Source organism: Pelodiscus sinensis, chromosome 3 (assembly GCF_052426305.1).
Source record: "Pelodiscus sinensis isolate ZL-2025 chromosome 3, ASM5242630v1, whole genome shotgun sequence".
Classification (NCBI taxonomy): Eukaryota; Metazoa; Chordata; order Testudines; family Trionychidae; genus Pelodiscus; species Pelodiscus sinensis.
The window spans coordinates 156,875,859-156,902,804 of record NC_143054.1 but is presented as its reverse complement, the minus strand read 5'-3'; the positions used below and the strand labels follow the sequence as shown (position 1 = coordinate 156,902,804).

Here is a 26,946-nt window from a genome sequence, read left to right as displayed (position 1 = left end):
GCATGCCAAACTGGGTAGATTTTTATAACGCTATATATTTAAAAAAAAAAAAAATCCACCAAAAACCAACAGCCACCAATCCTCTGAGCCATATTGTTTCACTGGCTCTTTTTTGTTAGCTTCATAGACAGTGTGTTGATTTATCATAGAAATTTATACCAGGTGCCTGGAGAATAATGTGTATCACTTTCTCTCAATCATGCATAATAGTCAAAGAAAGGATGATCTAATTGTTAGGGACCTAACCTAGGGAAATTCTCAGAGGAATACAGTAAAGATAAATATATTAAAGATTGTGAGGTGCTCCCAATTACTATGGTAATGGGAGCCATAGAGGTACCTAAGTAGAAAGTCAGATTGTGTACCAGTCCGAGTGTTAATATCAGAAACTGTATTTGGGCTATTTTTGTAGAGCACAAATACAACAAAAGACTCCTTCTATTGACTTCAATAGAAGTTGAACTGTAGTTATCAGAATCATTGAAAGATTTAGGCAGGATTTGTCAGGTACAGGCAGTCCCCGACTTACGCGGATCCGACTTATGTCGGATCCGCACTTACGAATGGGGCTCTCTCGCCCCAGAGGTCGAGGTGGCGGATTGCTACCTGCGAGCTCCGGGGCGAGAAAGCCCCGTTCGTAAGCTGCCCCAGGTGCCCCTGGTCTGCTGGAGACCGTCTCCAGCAGACCAGGGGCACCGGGCGGGTTCCCGCGCTTCTGAGGCTTTGCCAGAGCACCGGGACCCCAGCAGACCACAGGCACCGGGACTGAAGCAGCAGAGCAAAGCCTCAGAGGTGCGGCACCCCGCTGCCGCTGCGGCTCTGCTCCCCGTGTCCCTGGTCTGCTGGAGGGGGGGAGGGGCGCGCAGCTAGTGTGCCCCCCCCCCCAGCAGACCAGGCTTTTGTTTTGGACCGTGGGGCAGAGCAGCTGGGGCGCTGCCGATTGGTCCTGCAGCGCCGCTCTGGGCACTACTGGACCATCCCGGCAGCACCCCAGCTGCTCTGCCCCAGGTCCTGATTCAGCCGCTGCTGGTCAGTTTCCGCAGCGGCTGAATCAGGACGCCTGGGGCAGAGCAGCTGGGGTGCTGCTGGGTTGGTCCAGTAGCACCGAGGAGCGGCGCTACTGGAGCAACCCAGCAGCACCCCTGCTGCTCTGCCCCAGGCGTCCCCAAGTCAGCTTCTGCTGAAACTGACCAGCGCTGACTACAGGAAGCCCGAGGCAGAGTTGCTCTGCCCTGGGCTTCCTGGAATCAGCTGCTGATCAGTTTCAGCAGCAGCTGACTTGGGGACGCCTGGGGTTCTTAAGTTGATTCTGTATGTAAGTCAGAACTGGCGGTCAGTTTCAGCAGCCGCTGAATCTGGACGCCAGTTCCGACTTACATACAGATTCAACTTAAGAACAAACCTACAGTCCCTATCTTGTACGTAACCCGGGGACTGCCTGTATATCATATTAATGTCTCTTCAACCATATTCTGTTAAAAAAAATTAAAAAATCAAGACAATTACCTGCAGCAAAATCTTCCCTGTCATTTTGAACTGGTCCATGGGACATATCCACCAGTGGCAATCTCTTCTCAGTATCAAGGATTTCTTGGATTTCCTTTTTATCCAAAAGCTTCAACTCTTCCAAAAGATTTGTATCTAGCTCAGGCTCCCTCAGTTTAAGAGCCTCTCCCTCCTTCTCCTCGTCTTCAGTATGCTGAATTGGCCTCTCATCATCATCTTGTGGGAACTTCTGATCAATTTCTTCAGCTGAACTTGGGCTTCCCAGAGGATGACTGTCATATTCAGTTTCTTTTACTGTATCTATAGTAGAGAGAAAACCATTGATGTGGCAATGAGTTGGCTTGTCTTCCTCACTGGTAGCTGTATTCAATGAAAGAGACTGGAAGTTTGTGACTGACAAAGACTTACTGATATCTTCCACTAAATGTATTTTCCAGATATGCTGGGACATAAAAAATGATCTTTAGGCAAATATCAGTGACACCCAATTAAATATTTGCCTTGAAAATATGCAAGGTAAAAACATTGACCAGATGGAAGAATTTTGTTTCACTGTATCAGAAAAGAAACATCTAACTATTTACTTCTGTTAACAGACCCATCTACATTAGGGTTTTGTCTTGCCCTTCACCTTTGTCCCAATCACTATTGTCTTTCTAATCAGATTGGCATTAGCAAATCTCTGATGAACTTCATGGATCCTATGGGGCTCTTCCTCCTTGCCAAGTCTGGCATGCTCAGCATTTCCTCCACTCATTCACTTTGGTTTGATGATTCAGTGGTGATGGGATTCTTATCTAGATTATATGAAACATAGGCACTGAAAAATTAAGTCAGTGTACATATTAGATAATGGCATGGTAGTTATGATGTAAATGCTGGGAAGTTCAGCACACACTACATATTTCTTAAAAAAAAAAAAATCACTGCACACCTGTATTTTTTTTAAATGAGGCTCTGTGTGAATGGGTCTTCCCTGTCCCATCCACTCGCTTCAGTCTCATATTCAGGAGGCCTGTTCATTAGAATGAAGCAGATGGTTGAGGCTCATTCTCTCTTAGGGTTTATATGGCCAACCATCACCACAATAGCTGAGCTCCTGCCACATAAAAATTGATTAGCAATAGTGAAGTCCAAACTGGAGTCTGTTTGGCTGTGGGGAAGGGAGTTCCTTTTTATTGAATATGCACAATAAAAAGGTGGCGGCCCGCTAGGGTTAGTTGCTGGTGAGCTGCCAGCATTATATTTGCCTGTGCCACCGTAGGTATCTTGTGATCGTAGCTCTCACTGAACACGGATCAGCATTCACAGCCAATGGGAGCAGCAGGAAGCGGCGTGGACTGGGATACCACTTCCTGCCGCTCCCATTGACTGCAAACGGCAATCCAGAGCCAATTAGAGTTGTCACCACCAAATACCTATGGAGGTGCAGGTAAATATAGAGGTGGGTGCCCACCAGGGACTAATCCTGGCAGACCAGCTCTGGCCTGTGGGCCAGTATTTGTCCACCCCTGCTCTATAGGCAGACAGAAAAACCGCAACTTTCCTTGAGTAATTGCCAAACATATACTTTAAAATCCTACCTGTACCATGCATGCTATAGCCCTTTTCATGTTCTGGAATGGAAGCAAGTGGTGTACTCTCACTAGCAGGTGAGTATTTGTGCCTTAAAGAATATAGTAATTCTTGAACATCATCCATCAGTGCACCTTCTTCATCCCACAGATCTATTTCTTTTACCACCTCTTCTTTATTTTCTTCTTGTCTTGTATCTAAAATATTTTCCACAGTATCGATTATACTAGATTCTGAAACGGTAAGTATCTGGTCCAAAGCTTGTTCGATATCCTCATGATCACGATTACTCTTTCGAGCAAGCTCCAACTCCAACTTCATGTTGTGAAACATGGCTTCTACTCTGATAATGGGCTGGGGCCCAAGATACTTTTGTAAACGTGCCACTTGCTTTTCATCAAGAAATTCTTTTATTATAGTGAGCTGCTTTATAGCCTCGCTGTATTCTGGCTCCACATCTTCATGTGAGGTTACAGGAGTATCAGCAGGCCCTGTCTGCTTCAGAATATCTTTCAGGTCTTTCTGCACAAGATCCTGTTGGAGAGGATCTTCTGTTTGATTAAAGTTGTTTTTGCTGTCCACTGCTTCAATAGATTTGTCATTTGGCAAAGTCCTTTCATCCTCTTCTTCCACTTCAGATGCTACTAATGTTTCTTCTGTTTCAGAAGACTCCTCGTTTTCTTCCATCTCATTCAGCTTAGCTTCACTGATTTGTATATCTTCCTCTTCATTCTTGGTCTCACTCAAATCTTGCATGCTACTCTTTCCCGCATGTTTAAATGTTGTGTTTGCTTCCTCTCCTATTTCATCGGTTTTATAAACAGGATTAGTAGTTCCTGAAAAAGGTCCATCTGGTATTTCCAATTCTGGGTTTGTACTTTCTTCATCTAATTTATTACCCCATCCATTTGCGAGACTCTCTTTTGACAATTTTGCACTTGCAGCATTGTCATCTTCCAGTAGTTCCTCCTCTTCTTGACTTAGGTCATCATCTTCTTCAACTTCCAACTCTTCATACTGAAATTCTGGTTTTGCTGTTTTTTCTCCAACTATAACGATTCCAAGAGCTTTGTCTTTATCTTCATTCTTATTGTAAGCAGTGTCTTGTTGGGTCTCTGTGTCAATATCCTGTGTAGTCTCTGTGGATATTTCGTCATGTGATATTTCACCAGTATTTTTTTCTAGTGTCTTCTTGCCTATGTTTCTGGAAAGCGCTTGTTCTGCACCTTCCTCCAAATACCTGGTCTTGTTTTCTTGTTGTATAGATTGCTCAACAGCTGCTTTACTCATATGCGGATTGTTCAGGTCGTCTTCCTTTGCAGGAGTTTCTTTCACCCTTTCCCTTAGTATTTCAGTTTCTTCTTTAATAGCAACATTTGTTTGATTTTCATGTTCAGGCACCCTTGTTTGTTCAAAATCCTCTACATCTTGTTTCTCTGTAGCAGATGTTTCATGCTCTCTTTTGTCTTCTAAGAGATCAATAACCCCCTCCTCACTTTGGGATGCACTCTTTAGCTCCTTTGGTGGTTCTGGTAGAAAATTCATGAATTGCTGGTCCCCAGCTACTTTCTTGTTCTTTATTTTCTTCCATAATGTTTTCTGTTTTGTGTCATTTTCCAAGCTCTCCTCCAAAATCTCCTCCTCTGCCTTTTCTTTATTTTTCAATATTTGATGAACAGTAATTTCTTCTGGATCATCTTTGATGTTACTTACAGGTGGTTTTAAAGCTTCTTGCTTTTCTTCAATGGATGGTTTTGACTCTGGGCTAGAAATAGCACTAGGATCATGTATAGCTGTGCCATGCAGTTCTTCAGTAAATGATTCTGTCACATCCTCCATGAACTCTCTCTCATACTGTTTAGTTTTGTTTGTTTTTTCCTTTGAATCTTGGCTATCTATAACATGCTTATCCTTTTTTAGGTGGTTATCTTCTGTTAGATCTTCAAGATGAGCTATTGATGTTTTTTCCTCAATAACTGAGATTACCTCATCCTCTTCCTCCTTTTCTTCCAATGAATCAGACTTGTCCACATCTGTATCATCATTTGTTCTTGCTCCCTCTCTGAGAGCTGAAAAGATGGTGTCGCCTACTGTTGTTGTTAAACCCAAATCATCCTTTTTCTCATTATTTCTTGGGGTAATTAACTCTGCAGCATCCTTAATAGTTTCATAGGGTTTATTCTTTTGTGACTCAAGGTCAGCATGTTTATCAGCTGACTGCTTTTCAGCTTCTGAATCCACTGGAGATGTAGTTTCTTCTTTTGTTAATGACAGCAAAGGAATTTCTTCAGATTGTTCCTTAAAATCTTCCAGCAACTCTGGGTCATGAGAATCAGTATTCGAATCTTCATTAGAATCATCCTCCAGTGATGTCACAAAGCTAGTAATCTCATCATCAGACACAACAGCATCTGCAGTGGAGCCAAATTTTGTTTTCAAGTCCATAGACAGTTCCCTATTTAAAAGTGTATAGGCATCAATCTCTTTACTCTCCTTATCTGATTCTTTGGCTGTATCCTGAGGATTATTAGAATTTTTGGCATTTTCACTTTCTAGAACTTTTAATTTTTCTTTTATCATTTCTTCTGAGTGCTGATGTGCAATTTGGTCTCCCTGAGACTTTTTTTCATGGCTATTTATGCTGAGGTCATCCCTCTCTGATTCAAGGGATTTCTGCACATTCTCAGTATTTTCATAAAGAAAACTTCCTTTTTCTTCTGTTTTGGTGAGGACTTCCTTGTTTTCTTCTAGTCCTGGCTCAAGTAGATCAGTCTTAGAAACATTATGGGGTTTTATAGTATCAGCCCCTTCTGTCTCCTCCTCTTTTTTGGTTTCTTCAACAACTTCTGTTCCTGGAGCATTCAATTCAACTCCACGGTTCACTACAGTTTCTTCAGCAGATTTTAAAAGATCATCCACATTATAATTATCAAAATCATCTTTTCCTCCATCAAAACAAACAAAATCAGTCTCCTAGAAGAGAGAGAGGAAAAAAAAACCAAGCATTGTTAGTTGAGAGAGATTTTTTTTCTATTATATTGGTGTAAAGGGTTCAAACCATTTTCTTTACCCTTAGGTATGTGCCTGCATTTTGCCATTATCCGGGGACTAAATCTCTAAGTCCATAATTCAAACTTCCACTGACAAAATGGAAGTTTTGCCTGAGTAAGGATTGAGTAGAAAAAACATGTTACGATTCAAAGCAATGAGCTAAATCAGGGGTCACAAACCTTTCCAAAGTGGCATGCCAAGATTTAACCCTCCTGCCTTGGGCCATGCCATCTCCAGGGAGGGGAGAGGGGCTCTCTCCACCGCGTGCCCTGTGGACCACCTGGCTCAATGCAAACCTTTCCACGGACTACTGGTTGCTAATGCAGGGCTACTCAACATGCAGCCCATGGGCCGCAGGTTTACTGTGCGGTTTGGATTGATATGTGTTTTAGTAATTAAAATTCCTGGACTGTTGTGAAGCCAAAACAAAAAAATAGTCAATATAATGAATGGTCTTCTGTTGATATGCGTTTTAGTAGTTAAATTCCTGGACTGTCATTGCTCATTAAAAGTGCTGTGATATGGGTGGAAATTGGGTAAATATTGCATTTGTTAATATCAGCAGAACTGACTTAAATGGGGCCTCTCTGTTGTGTAGTTTTGTCTTAATCTTTGTATTTATGCCCATCAGTGTGAAATAAGCTATTTGCATATATTTGCACGTACATGCAACCACACTTAAGTTGTGGCCCTCAGCATGTGCTGAGAGTATCATTGAGGCCTGAGGGCTTCCAAAGTTGAGGAGTCCTGTGCTAATGGAAACTTACTGTTAGTTAAATAATTACGCCCAAGTTATTTTGCTAATGCTGCAGCTAGGGAGAACAGTTTAATTTAAATTATTAAACAGATTAAGCGTTTCAATGTTTTCTTTATTTATGGCAAGAGCGAGGAACCTTTTTTGGCTCGGAGGTCACTGACCCACAGAAAAATCAGTTGAGGACCACACAAATGAGAAGCAACAAAACTCCTCCCAAAACCCCCAACCCTCGCTGATGTGGCCCCCAACTGAGACACCTCACTCTTCTGGCACTCCAGGCTCCAGTGAGGGATGAAGGGAAGGGTCAGAGAGGACTGAGGTTCAGGGATTCCCATAGGACATATTTACTTTTCTGGGGTTCCAGAGTTAGTGGATTTTGTGGACTCCCGTAGGCTCTGAATTGGGAACAAAAATGAGGGGTTCAATATGCAGGACAGGGCTGCCAGCAAGTGGGATAGGGATGCAGAATCTGAGTGGGAGGTGGGTTGCAGGACAGGATGAGGAGGGCAGAATCTGGAAGGAAGTTTGGTGGCAGGAGAGGGTGTGGGGTAGGGGTACGAGAGGGAGTTTGGAGGTGGTTGGGGGAGTAATGCAGAAAAGGTGAGAATACAGTCAAATAGCTAGTTGGGGAGGGAGACAAGGAAGTGGAGAGTAAAGGAAAGTGCATCTTCTGCAAAGTAAAATTGTATCCCCCCTCACATCTTCCTCTGCTCCAGCCTTGATCCCCTCAGCCCCATGATTACCCCATGCCCCTCAGTGCAGCTCATGCCCCCTCTCATCCTGCCCCCTCCTACAGCCTGATCCTCTGCATCGATCCATGCCCCTCAGTGCAACCCTTTCCCCCTCCCATCTTGCCCCCACAGCCTCCTTCACCCTCCCCCCCCACTTGCTCCCACATCCCTGTGACACCAGTGTACTCACTGGCAGGGCAGCACCGCTGGGGTGAGGAGAGGTGTGTGTGTGTGGGGTGGGGGGGTCACTGCCCAGACAAGCCCTGCAGGCTGCAGCTCTGAGGCTAGAGCAGGCAGAGCCTGGGGCTGCCCATAGCTGGCTCCAGCCTGGCAGGGTGCAGAGGGGCGCTGGGTAAGGGGCTCCCCTCCCCTGCACACAGACCATGGGGAACAGCCCAGGCCCCTGCATGCCACGTGTGCCAGCTGCCCAGCCCCCTCTCCCCCCGCCCCAGAAGCAGGAAGCTTGTAGCATGGGGGGGGGAGAGGTGTTAAACCCTTAGCTCCTGGGAGCTGTACACCCAGGCTGGTCAGGGGCAGCCCCAGGGACATGCATGCACACACCTCTCTTGCCCCCACCTCCCAGCAGCAAGCTGGAGCTAGTGTTCCAGCCTGCAGCTGCGTGGCTGAAGCTAGAGCCACAGCACAAGGTCCTGGCTGAGCGGTGGGGAGGGGCGGGATCGGGCTGAGCTCGCGTGCCACAGGAAACTGGCTCACATGCTGGGAGTTGCTGACCCCTGAGATAAATCGTAAGTAGTTATAAATGGATAGGAGTCAATGTCAGGATTGATTACATAAATAATCTATCCTGTGCATCTTTGAAACTGGAACTATTGTCAGTGAAATGGCAAGGACAAATTCTTCTTTATCAAGTGGTAGCATAGAGAGTACCACCATACTCAAAGTTTATACATGCACAATACATATTGGCTAAAATACAGTCTGATCCTGCAACCCTTACTCCCCTGAGTATTCCTTACTCACATATGTAGTTCCAGTAACTACTACAATGGCATTACCCATTTGAATAAGAGTTGCTGCCTCCACCCCCCTGCATGTAAAGGTATCACTGCTGAAAATTTCAGTGATTACACATTTACACACTCCCCCAAAAAAATAGAAAAAAAGCTTTTTAACACCCTTAATTAATATAGACTTACATACACACAATACTAGTTCAGTGAATGAAAAGCAATTACTTTTTTCATCTAGCGTTACTGAAGTCCCAGTTTTCTCTCTCACTGAGCCTAAGCGTAAATAACCAAGATTAAAAAAAAAGTCATAATCAAAACTTACATCTGTTGGTAGTTCTAGCTCATCATTGGTATAAATATAATTTAATTCAAGTAAATCCTTTGGAAAATACCCAAATTCACTGCCAACCTGACAGGAAAAAAAAAGAAAGTCTCAATATAAATAAGCTTATAAAGTTACATTGTAGAAAAAAGTGACTTTAAAAATGACAATTAGAAGTTAAGAATATATCAAGTTAGATATCTATCAAACCCAAATATTTCCAGACATACAGGTTGTTACCACAATAAATTGGCAGAAACAGAACAGTAATATATTATACTTTCAATGGTTTAGTCTGAAATTCTAAACATTAAGGATCCATCACAACACCACTGTGAAGCAGGGTAGTATTTCTACCCCATTTCAAAGACCGAGACAAGTAAGGCATGGGGCAAAATAGGAAGTTAGGGGGAGAGTTTGGAATGAAACCAAAGTGACTTGGCTTATCACATACTCTCCCTGTGTTCATACTCCTTTCTTATGCACAGTAAGCAAAAAAATCTAGTCTTTTATCACTACTATAATTATCTACCTGAGAATCAGTGTGTAAAATGTGATCTCTTTGCAAACACACTGAGCTTCAGCAACTACTGTTTCCAAGTGAGCAATAGCTGCAGGTGGTCAGTTAGGAGTAAGCTGTTGTGATCAAATGCAAACAGTAGAAGACAAAAACTTCGCTTATCACTCCTTAGTTAAAGATCCACAGAATAATGCTTTCACTTGGGAGCTCTAATAGCTGCTGTCAGGAAGCCAATATGAATAGCATAGTATTGCTTCAAAGATTAGATAGCCAAAGTAATGAGAAACTGGCAGACATCCTATTAAAAGTACAGAGTCCCTAGAAAACAAAAATATGCTCATGAACAAAGCATTGCTAATTTCCTTGATATCTTGATGTTCCTATTGTAGGAAAAATAAGGCAATTGCCAATTATCTCTGAGAGTATGTGTGAAGATCATTAAGTTAAGGATAAAAATAAAAAAGAACAAAGTTCACTATCAAAATAATTAAATGTGTCAGATTCTGGTACAGTAGTATTAGCAACACTGGTATAAATCCAGAGCAGCTTCAAACAATTTAGTGAGGTTCTCTGGATTTACAACCGTTCACATAATATTAGAATCTTGTCCAGGTGTGTAATACATAGATATTCACACACAAATATATAAAATAGTGAAAGGGTGTGAAGTTCCTTTGTTAAATATTTACCATCCAAATCCTAAATTAAGTAACAGTAATTTTTATACAACTGATATAAATGTTTTTGTATACACTAAAGGGAGAAGTAACTTCCACCATATTAAAAAAAATCCCATGTAATGTTATTGAGATAAGAATAAGCTAAGCAACAGGAAGTGTGCAATTAGCCTAAAAAAGCTAGCTCTTAATTCCTTCCCCTTTATTCCCATAGTATTATTCTAGGTAGATACAATTTTCTTCACCAGCTAATATGTGATTTTCAAAGACTCTTTCAAGGCAAAAGCCAAAGCCTCAAAGTAACTTTCTCATGGACTAATCTTAATGACTGACATAATTAGGCATCACAATTACCAAGTATTTTACTATAATCCAAGCTCCCAAACATACAAGTCCCTCACCCTGACCCAGTTTGCAACTTAACATGACCTGTGTTTCATGCAAAGAAAAATATTCTTTATTCTATTCAGTGATGATTAAGGCTGGAAAGGAAAATAGAATGTCATGGCAGAGAATGGAGGGGGCAAAATGTATCCTGCAGCCTCTCTGGGAGATGCTTCCAGTTAATTGGTAGCTGAACTGATTTGCAAATGAGACATGGGCTTAAACGCACTTGCATCTAGAATTAAAGAACTGGCAGTCTCTGAAGTCTGTATGTGTCTAAGGTCAATGGACTTGTAGTGTTTCCCTGTCACAGCAACCTCCTATAGTTGATTCACAAAACAATACTAACAGCTTGATACCACAGAAAGTGATCACTTCGCACCACCTGCTGAATCACAATGACAGCAGCCAGAAAGATGAAATACTGCCCTATTATGTCTGAGTTACAAGGTTCAGCTATTATTTAAAAAAGAAATCCACAAAAGTACAAACATGAGGAATATTCTCACTTACAGGGATCCAATATGACAGGAGGGTTAGTTTGCTCTGCTTTTTTCTGTACCCTTTGGGCATGTCTAAATTACATCCCTCTTTCGAAAGCGGGATGTAAATTAGACAGATCGAAATTGCAAATGAAGCTGGGATTTGAATTTCCCACACTTCATTTACATAATGAAGCCGTGTGTTCTTTCGAAAACCAGTATTTCGAAAGTGAAACTTCTGTAAAAAAAAACCCCAAACTTTTTCAAAAAATCCTGTACTCCTCATTTTTTGCGGCAGCCATTATGCAAATGAAGCATGGGAAATTCAAATCCCGGCTTCATTTGCAATATCAATCTAATTTATATCCCTCTTTTGAAAGAGAGATGTAGTCTAGACACAGCCTTAGTGTATCATTCAGAGATATTAGAACCAAATGTTAAGAGAAATTCCAAAATCCATGCGGATCTTCCAGAAATCAATTCTCTTTTGCACTTTTTAAAGAAACCCCACCAAGGCTCCCTCTAAGTTTTTCCAACCTAGGGCAGAATACATTTTGTTATGTGCACCATCAATAGAAACACATGCTGTTCACTGCAAGCAGCTGTAGGTGCTCTGCTAATCAGGTGGGTGGCACCTTAATGTCTGCTGGGAGACCGCCCAACCACTCAGGTTACAGGGAACACTGACCCCCACCCATAACCATGATTCCAGAGAAAGGCAGTCACAAGCAAAGTCCTGTGTTTGGATGTGAGGCAAGGAAACATTATCTCCTTTTTCTGGTGCAGGATTGAACAATGATCCATCCTGTACCACACTGTAATATATATTTTGTGGGGTAGAAATGAAGGATGTTAAGGACTAGTCAGCTTCCCCCACACTTGCTGACTATCAGAGGCAGCAAAGGGGGGAGGAAACAGGGGGTACTTCAAAGTGGCAGTGCCGCATGGAGCCCATACCTAGCTCTGTGCAGCGCTGCTACTTTGAAATGCCCCCTCTGTGTTTTAAAGCAGAACTGCACAGCTGAGCTCGGGTGCTGAGCGGCACTGTCCCTTTGAAACACCGCCGCATTTCAAACCATGCAGAGCCCGGGGTCAGCTGGGGAGTCCGTAACTGACCCTGGGTTATGGGGAAATGCCACATGGAGCCTGGGATCTGGGCTCTGCATGGCATTTCAAAGCAGCAGTGCATCATGAAGCCTGGGATGAGCGAGGGACTCTTAAGTCCCTGGGGTAAGCGCTCAATGCGGACGCTTCTGCTTTGAAATGCACAAGAGCCCCCACTGGGAGCTCTTGTACATTTCAAAGGAGGAATGTGGATGCAAATTCCATTGACTACTTGGCTAGTAAATTACTCAATATTTAACATCCTTAGTAGAAATAGGAATTCTAACTCTGAAAACTTTTTACTTTAGAGAGTGGCAGCTGTTTGAAGCCATTCAGAGGTTTGGCATGTTAGAGATCCTGATAAAAATGTTGGAATGGTTATAAATGTGGAGTGTTTTTTATTTTAGTGATATGAACTGTTCAAGGGGGAGAGAGTGGAGAAGGAAAAGAAGAAGAATGCCTTTGACAAATGGTTCCCAATCTGTGGTGCACAGACCACTGTGGTCCGTGACAGGACTGCAGGGAATGTGGAAAGTTTAAAAACAAGGATTGGGCCCTCTGCAGTGGGCCCAATCCTTTTCTTTTCTCTCCAAAGGAGGGGGGAGGGGTTCGTGACATTTTAATAGATTGAAAAGGGGTCCATATGTTCAAAAAGATTGAGAACCACTGCCTTTGAGAAATGGTAATGCTTTTTTGTATAGAGTTAAAAAACTCAGGTATGACATGATCTCCAACTCTTTGTGCTTTGAGGAAAACCTGATAATATTTTCTCTGAAGTGTCAATGGAATTAAAATCAGAATTATTCTTTAACACTTTTTTAAACCCAGTGCTTCAGCATCTAGCTTGGTGGGATAAGAGGGATTTGAATAAACTCTTTTGGGAATTAAACATGATATTTTGTTGAATGTGAGCATCTTCTAATTTACAAAAAAAAGTAGAACTTGCAAATCCTGCACTTGCAGAACTCTTTTTGATCTGCATGCGTAGGGCATGCAAGAATGAAAAAGACTAACATCCTATTCTTGCTAAAAGACATTATATTTTTACATACTGATACTTAAATTGCATATACTGTAAAGTCTCAAACTACTTGTTTAGATTTCCCACTCTGCTTTAGCTCTTGCTCATCTCATCATGTCCCTTCAGGTCACCCATATTTATTATGTCCCTGATTTCACAAATGATTCCACATGGGCACAGTCACTTGCAGAATGGAATCTACATGTATAATTTTGTTTTGAAATAAGCCCAATTCTTTAGCAATTCACACACTTAAATATAGTTTCATCTGGAAGCCCAAAGTAAGGACAGAACAACAAATCAAATTCCCCACATATGAGAGTCAATAAAACTAAAGTTTAATGCCGCAAATTTCTCAGACTATAAACTTTTTATGCAGATTGCAATATAATCAGCTTGACTCCTTGAATAATAAATATATACAGAATCTCTGTAGCTATTTCTTGGTTTTACAAAAGCCTCTTATCTCCATGTAAAGGGATGCTTCAGTCAAATTTGTCCCAAAATGTAGGGTTTTTAAAGGCACATTTACAAACCCCTAATATGAACAGAATAGGTTCTATTTACATACATTCATTGAACATTTTAAAACATATATATATAAATAAGTATTTCTCTGATGAGCTTGCAACCTAATTATTGCAGCACTGTATTACTATATCAGGGAATCCTAAAGTGAAATTGACTGGAAACTGAAAATACAAAAATTAAAACAGTCTGTTTTCATTGTTGGAGAGACATGCAAAAGCCTCCTAAACAGTGAAAAATAATTGGATTTTTAAAATTCTTTCAAATCTAATAAAATAAGATGTTATTTATTAACACAAGTACTTTGGCTTTTTAAGTATATTCCCATAAACTTGACAATGTAGCTTTAAGCTACTGACACTAGCTCTGTTAGTAAATATAGTTAAAATGTTGATTCTGCAATTTCTTGCCTGTTGACTCATATGTGGGCCTGATCTCGCAGACTTTGCTATCTTGTGAGTAGGAGCTGCAGGATTGGGCCCATGTGTTAGTTTTTTGTGTTTGTGGGGACCTGGAAGCCCTGGAAACTGGTGCCATCTCATTATTTAGGTTATTTATGGCACAGAACATGTGAGACGGGAATTGCCAGCATGATCTAATTATAAATTCTGCTTCTTTCACCACATGGTACAGCTTTCCACTTTCTTCTATGCTATTTTAATTAGATCCTATTACTATGAAACTGCCTGTCCCCACCCCACGCAACACCTCCTGCCCATGCACGAAGCCAGTAGTCAGACAATAACCACGGGCATGGCTTTGTGAAGGTCCAGTCCAGCTCACTGAGGACTTAGCTGTCAACAGCAACATTTATCTTTGGGAGCAAAGCAGTTAAGTCGTGGAGAAGAGCAGAAGAAAGAGGAATAAAGAATTATGGACAAGAGGCTGAACATCATCAACTGCCACAGCTATTAATGGGATCGGAGGTTGCTCAGCACTTTGCAACGTTAAACTTTTTGTGTTTTAATCATTTTCCTTTCTCTTCCCTTCCCTGTGAGTGCCCCCATTCCACAGATCTCATGTAAGCAAAACTCCTCCCCATTGAAGTTAACAGGAGTTTACCATGTAATGACTTCAGGATCAGAGAGAGGCTGTTGTAGGGGTCGTCTTTTCCTACTCCTGTGACTGATCCTGTGACATGAGTCTGAAGGTCTGTCATAGTTTGATTATGAAAAAGTTATGAGAGTGAGTAGTCCCACTGAGGCCCCTAAGTTTTACAAACACCTCCTTATTAAAACAGAAATAATGTTCAATGTCCAATTTACTTTGCACTCTTTATGCTTTTTAAACAACTTTTTACTCATCTTGGACAATACCTAGTCAATCAAGCATCAGGAGGATGAGTACACAAAAAGCCACAGGCCATGACTCTGCAAATATTTACTCACTTAAGTTTATGCAGCATGGATAGTGTCTCACTGAAGCCAATGAGACTATACACAGATAGCAAAATTAAACATGTCCCCTAGTTTATAGTCGCTTTCAGATTCTCATATTATAACAATGTTCAGTCTGCAAACACTGCAGGGGATTTTTTCTTAAATGGAAAAATATTTATCTTGCTTTATTTAATATATAAAAACCCTAACGTATGGTCCAAATATGCCCCAATACTATCCCTTAAATATAAGGGTGTTAAAATCTTGTCTTAAGTGAAAAATACTTCTATTCTATGTAAAACAGTGAAATGTTTTCAGATTTTTGAAAAGGGGCAAAATAAATAAAGATAATTGAAATGTACAGTGCTAAAATGGCCAATACAACTGACAGAGTACATAATTTGCAATACTTACGCTTCCAGCCCAAAGCTCAGTTGATTTTCCTATTAACTTGTAATATACATATACTGCTTCTCCTTCTTTCAGATTTACAAAACGACAGTCTGGACCTTTAAAATCCTCCATAGCTTTCCCTCGGCACATTAACACTGTACAAAGAAAACAACAACAAAATATAGCACTTCAAATAAAAGTATAGTTCCCTGAAGAGTATCTGTATTGAGTAGCAGGAAATCAGGCCTTATTTGTGCAGAATCTGGTGAATATATTTATGGGTATCTGGTCAAGAGAGAAGAATACATAACTGGTATAAAGACAAAAACTTATATGTTTATAGAGGTTGTAAATATTAATATCACATAATGAAACAATCTTAATATAAAGAACTTTTGAAAATGTTGAAGCACAGGAAGAAATGGGCATTATTATTCTTAATACATTTTGATTGAAAGATGCCACATGCTTCATGACTAATCAATCACCTTTCTTGTTATTCAGTGCAGAAATTACACCTGTAGAGGGTTAGCAGTCTGATTGTTTTTGAAGAGGAAAAGAACTAGGGAAGGCTGAAAAAACTGGTCAGGATAAACAATTTATGAAATGCAAGTTCATCAAGGGCAGTCTCTAGAAAGTCGATGCAGCAAGACAAAAACACTTTTGTAATACAATTATTTTAAATTGTGTCATTATTGTTTGTATAAAAGTAACAAAAATCAGACTCTTGCAGCTTATACCATAACAACTCATTTCCCAAGTATCTGAGAATGCTTTTTCTTGCAAGTCTGTGGCAAAGATGATGGAAAAAATTTTCTGCTGGAATATCAACATGCCAAATATGGGGTACCTTTCCAGAGTGAACTCTGGAGCACAGCATTCCCTGTCAGATAAAAGAAATACATCGATCCCCCAAGGAGACAGTAAATGTCTGCATGTTTTTATATTTCCAAGAATACTGGCTGCTCTGGGTTTACTTGATGGAGGTGAAAAAAACAGCAAACACACATATACAGAGGATGAGCTGCAATGTTGCTTGTTGGTATGAAATCCATATTCTTTGTTTAAAAATACCCACAAACATCAAGAAAAAGAACAGACCCTCTCTGGCTAGAAGACACGGGTTGGTTTAGATAGGAGGAGAATTCAAACATTTGATGCTTACTAAAAATCTAAAATGCAAATAGTGCTAATACACCAGGAATCTGGGAGGGAGGACTTGGCTACTCTCAGGCCGACAAGGCTAGCAAGCCTCCAGAAATGGCAATAACCGAATCACAGGAGCTTTCTACCAACACCGATCTCCGCTTTGACCCTGGGCCTCCAAAAACTGGAGGAGTTTTTTAAGGCACTTTTCTTCCCATCGGAAAAGGTAAACCAGAGAACTTCTCCCTCCCCAGCCGGATCCCCCAATAAACAACCCGGATCCTTGACCCTCTCCCTTTACAAGCCACGCCAGGGCGGGAAGGCAGGCGGCGTACTTGCTAACAACTATTTATCATAATAAACTAAGCAACAAGTTTCCAAGCGATCTCTGGGAAGATGAGGGAAGGGCTCTGGGAAGCCCCCCCGACAAGACAGCGGCAGCGCTGAGAGAGGTACCCCAGAATCTCCCTCCCCACAAGGGGGCGCTCGGGGTGGAAGAGTGGCGGTGGGGGCTCAGGACGGTAACATTCCCCCTCCCCGCAGCAGGGCGCTGGAGGAGGTGGCCCCAACAAGCCCCCAAGCACTGCCCCGGACTGGGAGGGGCCCCTGGACGTGCCAGCGGATCCTGGCCGCTGCCGAGCAGAGTCTTCGGGACCGGACCCCCCGCGGGGACTCCCGCCCCCACTTACTGCTGCACTCCGGATCCGCGCAGCGCTTGCGCTCGGCGAAGCGCCGGTCCAGCTGCTTGCCGGCCAAGCAGAGCGGCCGCTGGGCGGGCAGGAGCAGGGCGACCAGGACGAGGTGCAGGAGGGAGAAGCGCGGCCGCGCTGCAGCCATGTTAGCAGGGCTGGCGGCGTGGGGAGGAGGGAGCGGGGCCGACACGTCAGCAGAACCGGGATGGAGGAGGATGTGGAGGGAGGAGGGACCGAGGAGGGAGGGGGCAGAGCATGAAATCCACCGCCTGTCCCAGAATAGGGGCGAGGGACACCTTCTCCTCCCGCCCCAGGGGAGACAGGCCCCGCCCCTGTCACTCCAGCCCCACGGGAGAGGAATTTAGGGACTCCCCTGCTGCCCCATCCAAGAGACCGGCTGCTGCTTTCACGAGACTACAACCACTTCCATCTAAGCTTAGCCACGTCCCACCGCATTTCCTCCCTCCTTCCTGCCTACACACTTCTATCCCAATTATCAACCTATCTATCATGAGACACCCTCCCCCCATGATGCCCTGTACCCACCTGGAAGGGAGCAAACGTGACGGATAGTGCATGGCAGAGGAGCTCCTTGCAGAACTTTCTTCGCTATTGGAAGAGGTAGCCAGTCGTTGCTTTTGCCCGGGAGTTGGGATGCATGGTTATTTCTTAACTTTAAGGGCCGATACTTTTTCCGCGGCTTAAAGTGAAGTTTTGCTGCTGGAGAATTTGTGTTCAGAATACAAAATCCTGCTCGATTCCAAACAGAAACTTGGCTGAAAGCACCAGCACATGCAGTCTAGTGCAATTACAAAAACAATGCATTTTCTGCTCAGAAGTAATAGTGAACCCAAGTCACTATCTGCAGCAAGATTGGATTAGCAGGACAGGAGGCATGGAAGTGGGGTGAACTCTTACATGAAGGAGTGGCCCTGTGGCACTAACTTTATTTTGTTGTGAGATTAACAAAAATATGTATAGTATGATCTTTCATGGACAAAACCCACTTCTTCAGATGCTTCAAACTCATTTGAAGAAGTGGGTTTTGCCCACAAAAGCTCATGATACTATGTATTGTTTTTAGTCTCAAAGGGCACATCTATGCAGCAAGGCAAAAGTCGAATTAAGATACCCAATTTCAGCTATGTCAATTGCAATTGCGTAGCTGAATTCAAAATAGCTTAATTCAGCTTTTGGCACGGTCTACACAGCAGGAAGGCAAAGGAAAAACACTCTTCCTTCAACTTCCCTTACTCCTTGTAAAGTGAGGTTTACAGGGGTCAGAGTTAAAAATCTTCCAGCTTGACTTTATTTCAAAATAACAGCTTGGTGTGTAGATATGCTTTATTTCAACATAATGTCAGTTATTCTGAAATAACGCTGCTGTGTAGGACTTACCCTAAGGTGCCACAGGACTACTTGTTTCTAAAGTTACAGACTAACATGGCTAGCCCTCTGAGACGCCTACATCAAAAGGTATCCTTCAGACTTTCACCTTTTCAGTTCCCTGTAAATTGTAATCCTGCTTTGGCCATTGGGACTAGATGACTTAACAGGCATCTTATATCATCAAATGAAACAAGTTCTCTATCTGCTATACATATTTCTGGTGAGTAGTGATGTTCAAAATGGTTCACTTCAAACTGAGAGGACATGTCTAGTGAGGCACTGTCAGGGTCACTCCTGAGTCCATTATTTTCATTAATGGCTTGGATAATGTAATGGAGCGTGTGCTTATAAAATGGACTTATGACAACAAACTGGGAAGGTTTGCAAACACTGTGGAGAGCAGGACTAGAATTCAAAACAACAGTGACAAATTGGAGAACTGATCTGAATAAACAAAGATTAAATTGAAGAAAGAGAAATGCAAAGCAACACATTTAGGAAGAAAACAAATGAACAACTGCATATCTACTATATATTTTAGACAGTTTATTAAAGAACTCTTCCTAAACAGTAAGGCTGCGTCTAGACTGACATGATTTTGCGGAAATGCTTTTAACAGAAAAGTTTTTCCATTAAAAGTATTTCCACAAAACAGCGTCTAGATTGGCACGGATGCTTTTGCGCAAAAAGTGCTTTTGCACAAAAGTATCCGTGCCCAATCTAGACGCGCTTTTGCGCAAGAAAGCTCCGATGGCCATTTCAGCCATGGGCTTTCTTGTGCAAAAAATTAAGGTGCCTGTCTACACTGGTCATCTTGCGCAAGAGGGATCCGAATGGGAGCATCAAAGTATTTGCGCAAGAAGCACTGAATTCTTACATTAGAATGTCAGTGCTCTTGCGCAAATTCAAGCGGCCAGTGTAGACAGCTGGCAAGTTTTTGTGCAAAATCTTGCTAGTCTAGACGCACCCTAAGAGTTAGGACCACCAATTCAGAATACAGTTTCCTTTTATCATAACTTAAAGCATGATAAGGATTTGGTTGTGTCAGGAAAATGGGGTGTGGCCAGAATGGGATTGCTTCCCATAAAACCCTATGAAAGAGAGACAAAATCAGCAGGCTGGTGAAAGGGGCTGCTTGGGGATATGCCCCACTTCCCCATCCATGACTGCCCAAGCCTCACATCCCCAGGTGTCCTTTAGGAAGGGCTGGAGGAGGAAGGGGCTGAAGCTCCCCCTTCCATGATATGTGGAAGAACATTGCTGGCTGTTCCCCTTTGTTAGGGAGCAAGGGGAAAGTACACAGTTTGCTGCATTCCTCACTGTGGGGAACACAGGGGCAGACAAACCTGGATCTGCCCCAGCTGGGGGACATGCACGCCTCCTCCGGCTGTACCCAGTGAAGTCTCAGCAGCCATAGAAAGGTACTTCTCACCTGGCCCCAAGGTGCTGCAGTGAGAGATGATAGAGGTAGTCCTCTCTCCTCAGGGTAGTTTGCCTTATCCCAAACCCCACCCCAGAGCAATGATTTAAATGGGTAAATTACTAATTGGATTACAAGTGGCTATGCAGCACTTCTGAAAAGAATATGGAGGTATAGTGGAATACAAACTAAATGAGTCAAGAATGTGATAACCTTTTTCACAGTTTAATACAATTCTGGGGTGTATTAAATGGAGTATCATATGTAAGGCATGGGAGGTAAGTGGCCTATTGTACTTGGTAACAGTTAAGCATTAGCTACAGTACTGTGTCCAGTTCTGGTTACCAAAATTTAGAAAAGATGGGTACAAATTGGAGAGCATTCAGACTACAACAATAAAAGCTTTAGAAAACCTGACCCACAACAAAAGGTTAAAAAACTGGGCATGTTTAGTGTTCCAAAAGGATGACTGAGGGGGAACTTGATAATAGTCTTCAAATATATTAAAGGTTGTTTTTAAAAGGATGTGATTGATTGTTTTTTATGACTACTGCAGTAAGGACAAGAAGTAATAGGCTTAATCTATAGAAAGGGATATTTAGGTTAGATATTAGGAAAACTGTAAGGGTTGTTAAGAACTGGCTCCCAAGGGAGATTGTGGAATCCCCATCATTGGAAGTTTTTAAAAGCAAAATTTTTAAGCACTTGGTAGAGGTGGTCAAATTTTACCTGATCCTGCCACAACAAGAGTTTGGACATGAAGACTTTTTGAGGTTCCTTCCAGTCCTACATTCCTATAAATCTATGAATGGAGAGGTCCAGTGGAGAAGATGATCAGGGCCATCCGTAGGCGAGTACAGGGCTCAAGACAACCTTCCCTCTCTGCCCCAGGCCCCACTTCTTCCTGCCTCTGCTTCACTCCAACTCTTCCTACCTCTGCTCTGCAGCCTCCCTACTTCCACTCAAGTCTTTCCCCAACAGCAACACTGGGAACCAGCAGAGTATAGCAGGTTGCTCTGCTTCCCACCACCACCAGAGAGCACAGGAGCAGGCCTGATCCCAGTTGCCAGCCCAGACCCCCTATTAATCTCCCAGACCACCCATGGCTCTGTACTTTCATATTCTGCAGAAGCACAAGCCTCCCATCCCCCCCCCCCCAAAGTGTGGGGCCCCGGGCAGTTGCCCTAAACCATCCTATGGACAGCATAGCTTTGCTGATTATCAAAGTGAAAGTTTTGTTTCTATGTACATATGAGAAAATGGAGTGGGCAAGTTATGATTTAGAGTCCTTTTAAACTAATTAACATTTGCATAACATTTTGAAATCACAGAAGCATAAATGATTATTAATAATTAAATGCTCAAGGGTTACTCTGGGACCATAAAAAGTGAAGTCCCTCATGCTCTTCCATTTATTATCAGCTCTTATCTCAAACTATTAGCAATCCTCATCAGTTCTAATCACATTAGAACTACTGTTCAAGTTCTTATCATACGGTTATTGATTTTTGTTTTATATACCCATTTCTACATTCTCTTAGTAGGAGAACTGAGTCTCCAAAGACTATAGCCAAGTTAATTACATACCCTTGGAAAAATATAGGCTCTACATTTTGCCCCATACAAACAAATCAGTTTGTTACCACGCCCCTACACAACAGAAAGGAAAAGAGAATTTAAAATAGTTTATATTGTATATAAACTAAAGTATTAAGAACAAATATCTGACAAGTTAAGATATAAATTATCTTTGAGTACCCTGTTAATTCCCTGTATTTGGTTGGCAAACTTTCAAGAAACACCCAGCTGCTACAGGATGCATCAGTAACAAGGGCCCTTCCCATTAATCCGTACTTCTCTAGCATAATACTTTGACTGTACAACACTACATGGCAGCGGCAGCAACCTTGTGCAAGTATCTCTAGAAACCAGTTCATTACATTATCTTCTTTAGGTCCCCCATTTATAGACCAGGATACTGATACTCATCATTGTAAAGTGCACTGCAATCTATGGATGAAAAGCCCTAGTAGGTTCTGCAGTATGAAGTTTACAAAAGGATTTAGCCACAGTTCTGTTGTCCAACCTGAATTTAAACTGTTATAATCTGAAATTTGCTTTTAAAAGATAGCTTTCCAGTATTTAAGTATCTAACCCCATCCAAGATTGAGTCATAAAACTAGATTTTATGGAAAATCATGCAATATACATTTAAACATTGTACAATTAGAAGCTATATACATACGTATAAAATACTTTAATATGAATGTGCTTCAACATACATGGAGCTCACAAATTCTATAATGTCAAAACAAAAGCAGTTTGAGGGTAAAATTTCTTGTAGTGTAATTTCCATTCGACTTTTGGATGTTAATGTCAAAAACAAAATATGTAATTGTGACAGTTTACTGAACAGAAGTCAGAGGAAAATGAGAAATGCTATTATGTCAATCTGTGCCATGGACAAAGAAAAGCAAGATCCCTTCTTTCTAGTAATCAACATCTCTCAAAGTGTCATTGCTTTTTGTCAGTTTACAAAGTGGGGATGTTAACATGCATTTAAGTATCCGTGTAACTGCTGAAATTTTTCAGCAGTTACATACAGGTAGGGAGAACAGAGAGGCAACTCCCTGGGAGCACCGCGGTGCATGCCAAGAGACTGCTCCCCATGCATACCAGGAGCCTGTGTGTAACTGTGAAGATTAATCAATGAGTCCAGGCTAATCCATTAACCGTGAACATGGTTACACTTTTACATCCCTATCACAAACATGGATTTACCACTCCACATTCTCTCTATTCCTTACTTTGAATTTTATTTTTGGATACCTGTGGAACTCACCCTTCCCCAAATAAAGTTTTTCTCAAGTTACCTTGTAAATTTACAATTAACCATTTTGAGCATAGAAATGTTCCAGGCAATTGATCTTACTGGGGTGGTTTTGGCAAAATTTCCTTGAGAGGTAATATCTCTGGCCTTATGCATAATGTATATATGGGAGTAGACCCATTAAGTTAATGGCACTTTTTGCATACTAAAATTAGGCACATAAGTAAATCTTTGCAAAACTGGTTACTGTATTATAATAAACTACTGTTTGTCCTCCTGAGCAGGGGACTATACCAAATCAAATACCCGGCTATCAGTGTGATTATTAAGATATATTTTCATATGTATTATATTTGAGGGTATGAATACCCTAGAAAATCTGCAACTATTCTTCAGAACCAACCCCCCACAAAAATCATATGCAAACTTTGCAATCAACACTGGGGCAAGCCTAACATTTTTGAAGGTGGTTTAGTGAAACAAGTTCCTGGAAAGTTTATACGATCCTCGTTGGTTGGTGTGTTTGGACATCAAGGAACCAGCTATTGCTGGTGGGAGCTGAGTGGCTTTTTAGTATTGCTTTGTACTACCCAAGACTTGGAAAAAGCCAGACTCCTTGAATGGAGGCATTTACATTCTAAATGAATAGCTGACAAAATTTCTTTAATATATATAAACAAACATCCTCAAGAAAAACTAATAAAAGGATTTAGTCTATGGCAATTCTTAAAATACAGGTCATGATATGATTAATCCTTTGTCCATAGATAAAAATTCCTACCCTCCTACCTACAATTGCATTTAAACATAGTTTAATAAAGCAAAGGGCATATATATCAAGTTCAGACAACATAAAATCTTTTGTCAGTTGCACCTCTGTGAGTTTGGCAACATCCTTGTCTCTTTAAAAATAATAATTAAAAAACCAATATTGATCATATAAAATAGTTACTAGTTAGTCTACCACAGTGCTGAGGGCTATACAAGTGCCTACATATGCATTGTTATCAGTAATAGGTTTCACAAAGCTTCTGTGGACACATAGCTTGGACATTTCCTGCAAAAATGCTGAGGTACCTGTGGTGCCTCAGATGTTAGAGCACTCACCTGAATGATGGAGCTGGGGTCAATTCCCTTCTCTACTTGATAGGAAGGTGGAAGATGCCTTTTCAAATCATACCACAATAGTGTCCCACCCACTGAGATATAGGATATTCTGATACAAGTCTCTTTCAACCTCTCCTCGTGAAGCTGTTCCTCTGATTAGACAGCAGAACCTCAACAGGGGTATTGTGAATGCCAGTAGTATCCAAATATTGAACTTTAACATCAATGGCCTTTTTAAAATCTAGTCTGTTGTTAATACTCTAGTTTTCATTTCTGTTGTATTTGTGATGAGGGTTGGGAAAAATTAAGCAGAGAACACTTAAAAAAAAGCCAGCAGTGAAAAAATCTGCAGAGCCTGTCTTGCACTGTAGCAGGCACAATATCCTCTATTCCTCAATTGCTTCTGGTTCTCTCTCCCTATGGTATACTGCATTGTTTCTCAACTTTTTTTTTAAAAAAAGTACTCCTTTTAACAAAAAAAATTAAATACCCCCACCACTTAGAGTTTTCAGATACACAAACATTTTTTCTACCACTGCAACACATTTGTTTAAAAAACTTAATTGTAGCTGGGTTGGCAATGAAATTTTGGGGTGTGAAAAGTAGAAAAATAATAAAGCGCTGTAAAACTTAAAACAAAAATTCAGTTCTCCAAATTTCAGTTGTTGGCGTACCCCCTAGATGTCTCTCGAGTTCCCCTAAGGCAGTAGTCTCCAACTTTTTAAAGCACAAGATAAATTCAAAAAGTGAAGTCAGTCCAGGATCTACCTCAAACTCAAATACCCCTGCCCCACCCCTTCTGAAGCCCTTCCCTCTTCACTCTGTGGTGATGGGGTACAGGAGAAGGGGACAGAATGACATATGTGCCCCCTGCCTCTTTCTCCCCCACCCTGCACAAGAAGCAAGAGGTTCCCAGGGGGCAGCTCTGAGGCTCTGGGCAGGAACAGCAGGGTAGTGAAGAGAGGAGCAGCTGAAGTGCCAGCACTTGATAGCCTCCCAGACAAACCAGTCAGGATCACCTGCCAGAGGCTCCAAGATCCACTGGTAGATCCTGACCTACTGGTTGGTGACCACTGCCCTAAGGGCACTCATACCACTGGTTGAGAAACACTGGTATAATGCGGTGAATACATAGTCTTTTACTGTCAGCACGCAAACTGAGACTTTATTTCAATCCAGGCTATTGGTTCAGATATCTCCTTGTCAACTGGAATCCACAGAGTGTGTTCCAAGTACTGATGTGGGCTTTTAATTTTCTGGTGTGCAAAAAGTTGTTGCCTCATAAGTTCTTTACTGAAATCTACAAGGTCAACTGTGAATCTAACCCAGAAATATTTTTCCTCCTCTGTACCTGCCTCTCTGTTTTTCTGACTTAGGTTTATCATAAAGTGTATGCAGTCGAGGTCCAAATATTTAAACTTGTGTGTTATGGAAACAAATAGTCACCCTAATAAAAAAAGTAATAACCACATTTCAGGTTTAAGTGGGGATGTTAAAATACACTTTTGCAAAAATTAATGTAACCACTGAAAATTTCACTGGTTACGTTTACACGCAGCTCTCCCCGCCCCTGCTGCTGCCTCTGTGAGAGGCACAGGGAGCCAGATGCCTGCCTCCCATCTCCCCCACTGCCTCTGATACAGAGGTAGCAGGGAGTGTGTGCATGCGCGTGCCTGTCACCAGGAGTTACCCGATGAGCTCAGGCTTATCAGTTAGCTGTGTACCCGAGTACACGTTAACATCCCTAGTTTTAAGACAGTATCTAAGTATTATGAGGTTAAGGAGGTACTCTCTTGGAAGGCAGATTATCTTACATCTGCTTAGTACCATTTCTTACACATTTCTGTGAAGCATCTGATGTTGGTTATTGTCAGAGATGGGATCCTGGGCTAGATGAACCAGGTGTCAGATTCAGTAAGACATTTGCTATGTGTCCAGGGGCTTCAGATTTTTCAGCTGTGAAGTTTTGTATTTATATAGTATTTATATAATTTTAGTTAGTTCCTCCAACATTATTTGGCTTCTCTGGAAATAGTCTTTGGTATTGGGAAAGCCACCCTGGCTTATTCCTCCAGCTTTGTCACCATTATGGCATCCAATGTTCCCGCTAACTTTTTCCATCCACGAGTTACTACTGCTCACTGAGCTGGTTTTATGATGTCGCTGTGACAGCTGTCTCCTGTCAGCATAACACAGCTATATGAATGCTCTTACAGCAGCAGAGTTGGTGCAGTTGTGCCACTGAAAGCTAGTAAGTGTATTCACTACGGATGTTAAAATGCATTTAAGTAAACAGTTACCCACTGCAAATTTCAGTGTTGCATGCGGGAGAAAGCAGTTGGCTCCTGTTAAGTCAGCTCCCTATGCACACTGGGAGCCTGAGTGTAACTGTGAAGGTTAACCGATGAGCCCAGTTATACTTTCACACCCCTAGTACACATGGTCTCCAGGTTTGCCTACACTTAGGACTTGTCCACACTTAAAATACTACCATTGCTGTGCTTCAGTATAGACACTACTTACCTATGTAGGTGGGAGAGATTCTCCTTGGTGTAATTCACCTCCTTGAGGCAGTAGTTAGGCTCATGAACAAATTCTTCTGTTGACCTAGCACTGGCTATACAAGATTCGATCAATTTAGTTTACATGACAGAGGTAGCTAGGCCAATATAAGTTCTTGAGATAATCAGTTGCCAACCTGTACCATGAACACAGGAGAAGAGGGGCGCTGATGTCAAGGTATCCTATCCCAGTCCGTATCCTATGTCCACAGAGCAGGGAGGGGGGGCACAACAGGACTTGGGATGGAGGGAGTTTGGCTGCTTTTGGGAATAGTGCAAGGCCAGGGCTGGGGTGAGCCTGTCTTAACCCCACTGCACCACCACCCAGGAGCCACCTGAGGTAAGCGGTGGCCCGCTGGAGCCGACATTCTAAACCCCAAGTAATGAATCCCCTTCTGCA

General features: G+C 42.1%; 1 protein-coding gene across 5 annotated transcripts in view; it reads right to left on the bottom strand.

Annotated features, from left to right (window-relative positions):
• MIA3 (MIA SH3 domain ER export factor 3) overlaps nucleotides 1–24,759 on the bottom strand; it is a 49,712-nt gene extending 24,953 nt beyond the window's left edge. Inside the window, exons 1-5 of one of the 5 annotated variants that reach the window (XM_075925238.2) lie at nucleotides 23,986–24,759; nucleotides 15,423–15,556; nucleotides 8,914–9,000; nucleotides 3,090–6,054; nucleotides 1,507–1,866 (exon numbers count right to left, since the gene is read on the bottom strand). In XM_075925238.2, the coding sequence (XP_075781353.2) occupies nucleotides 1,507–1,866; nucleotides 3,090–6,054; nucleotides 8,914–9,000; nucleotides 15,423–15,551 (3,541 nt within the window). In that variant the 5' untranslated portion in view covers nucleotides 15,552–15,556; nucleotides 23,986–24,759. Of the gene's footprint in view, nucleotides 1–1,506; nucleotides 1,867–3,089; nucleotides 6,055–8,913; nucleotides 9,001–15,422; nucleotides 15,557–17,236; nucleotides 17,707–17,785; nucleotides 18,271–23,985 lie in introns of those variants that run through there. The other 4 variants (XM_075925237.2, XM_075925234.2, XM_075925236.2 and 1 more) reach the window with 4 other exon arrangements.
• Nucleotides 24,760–26,946: the final 2,187 nt, after the last annotated feature.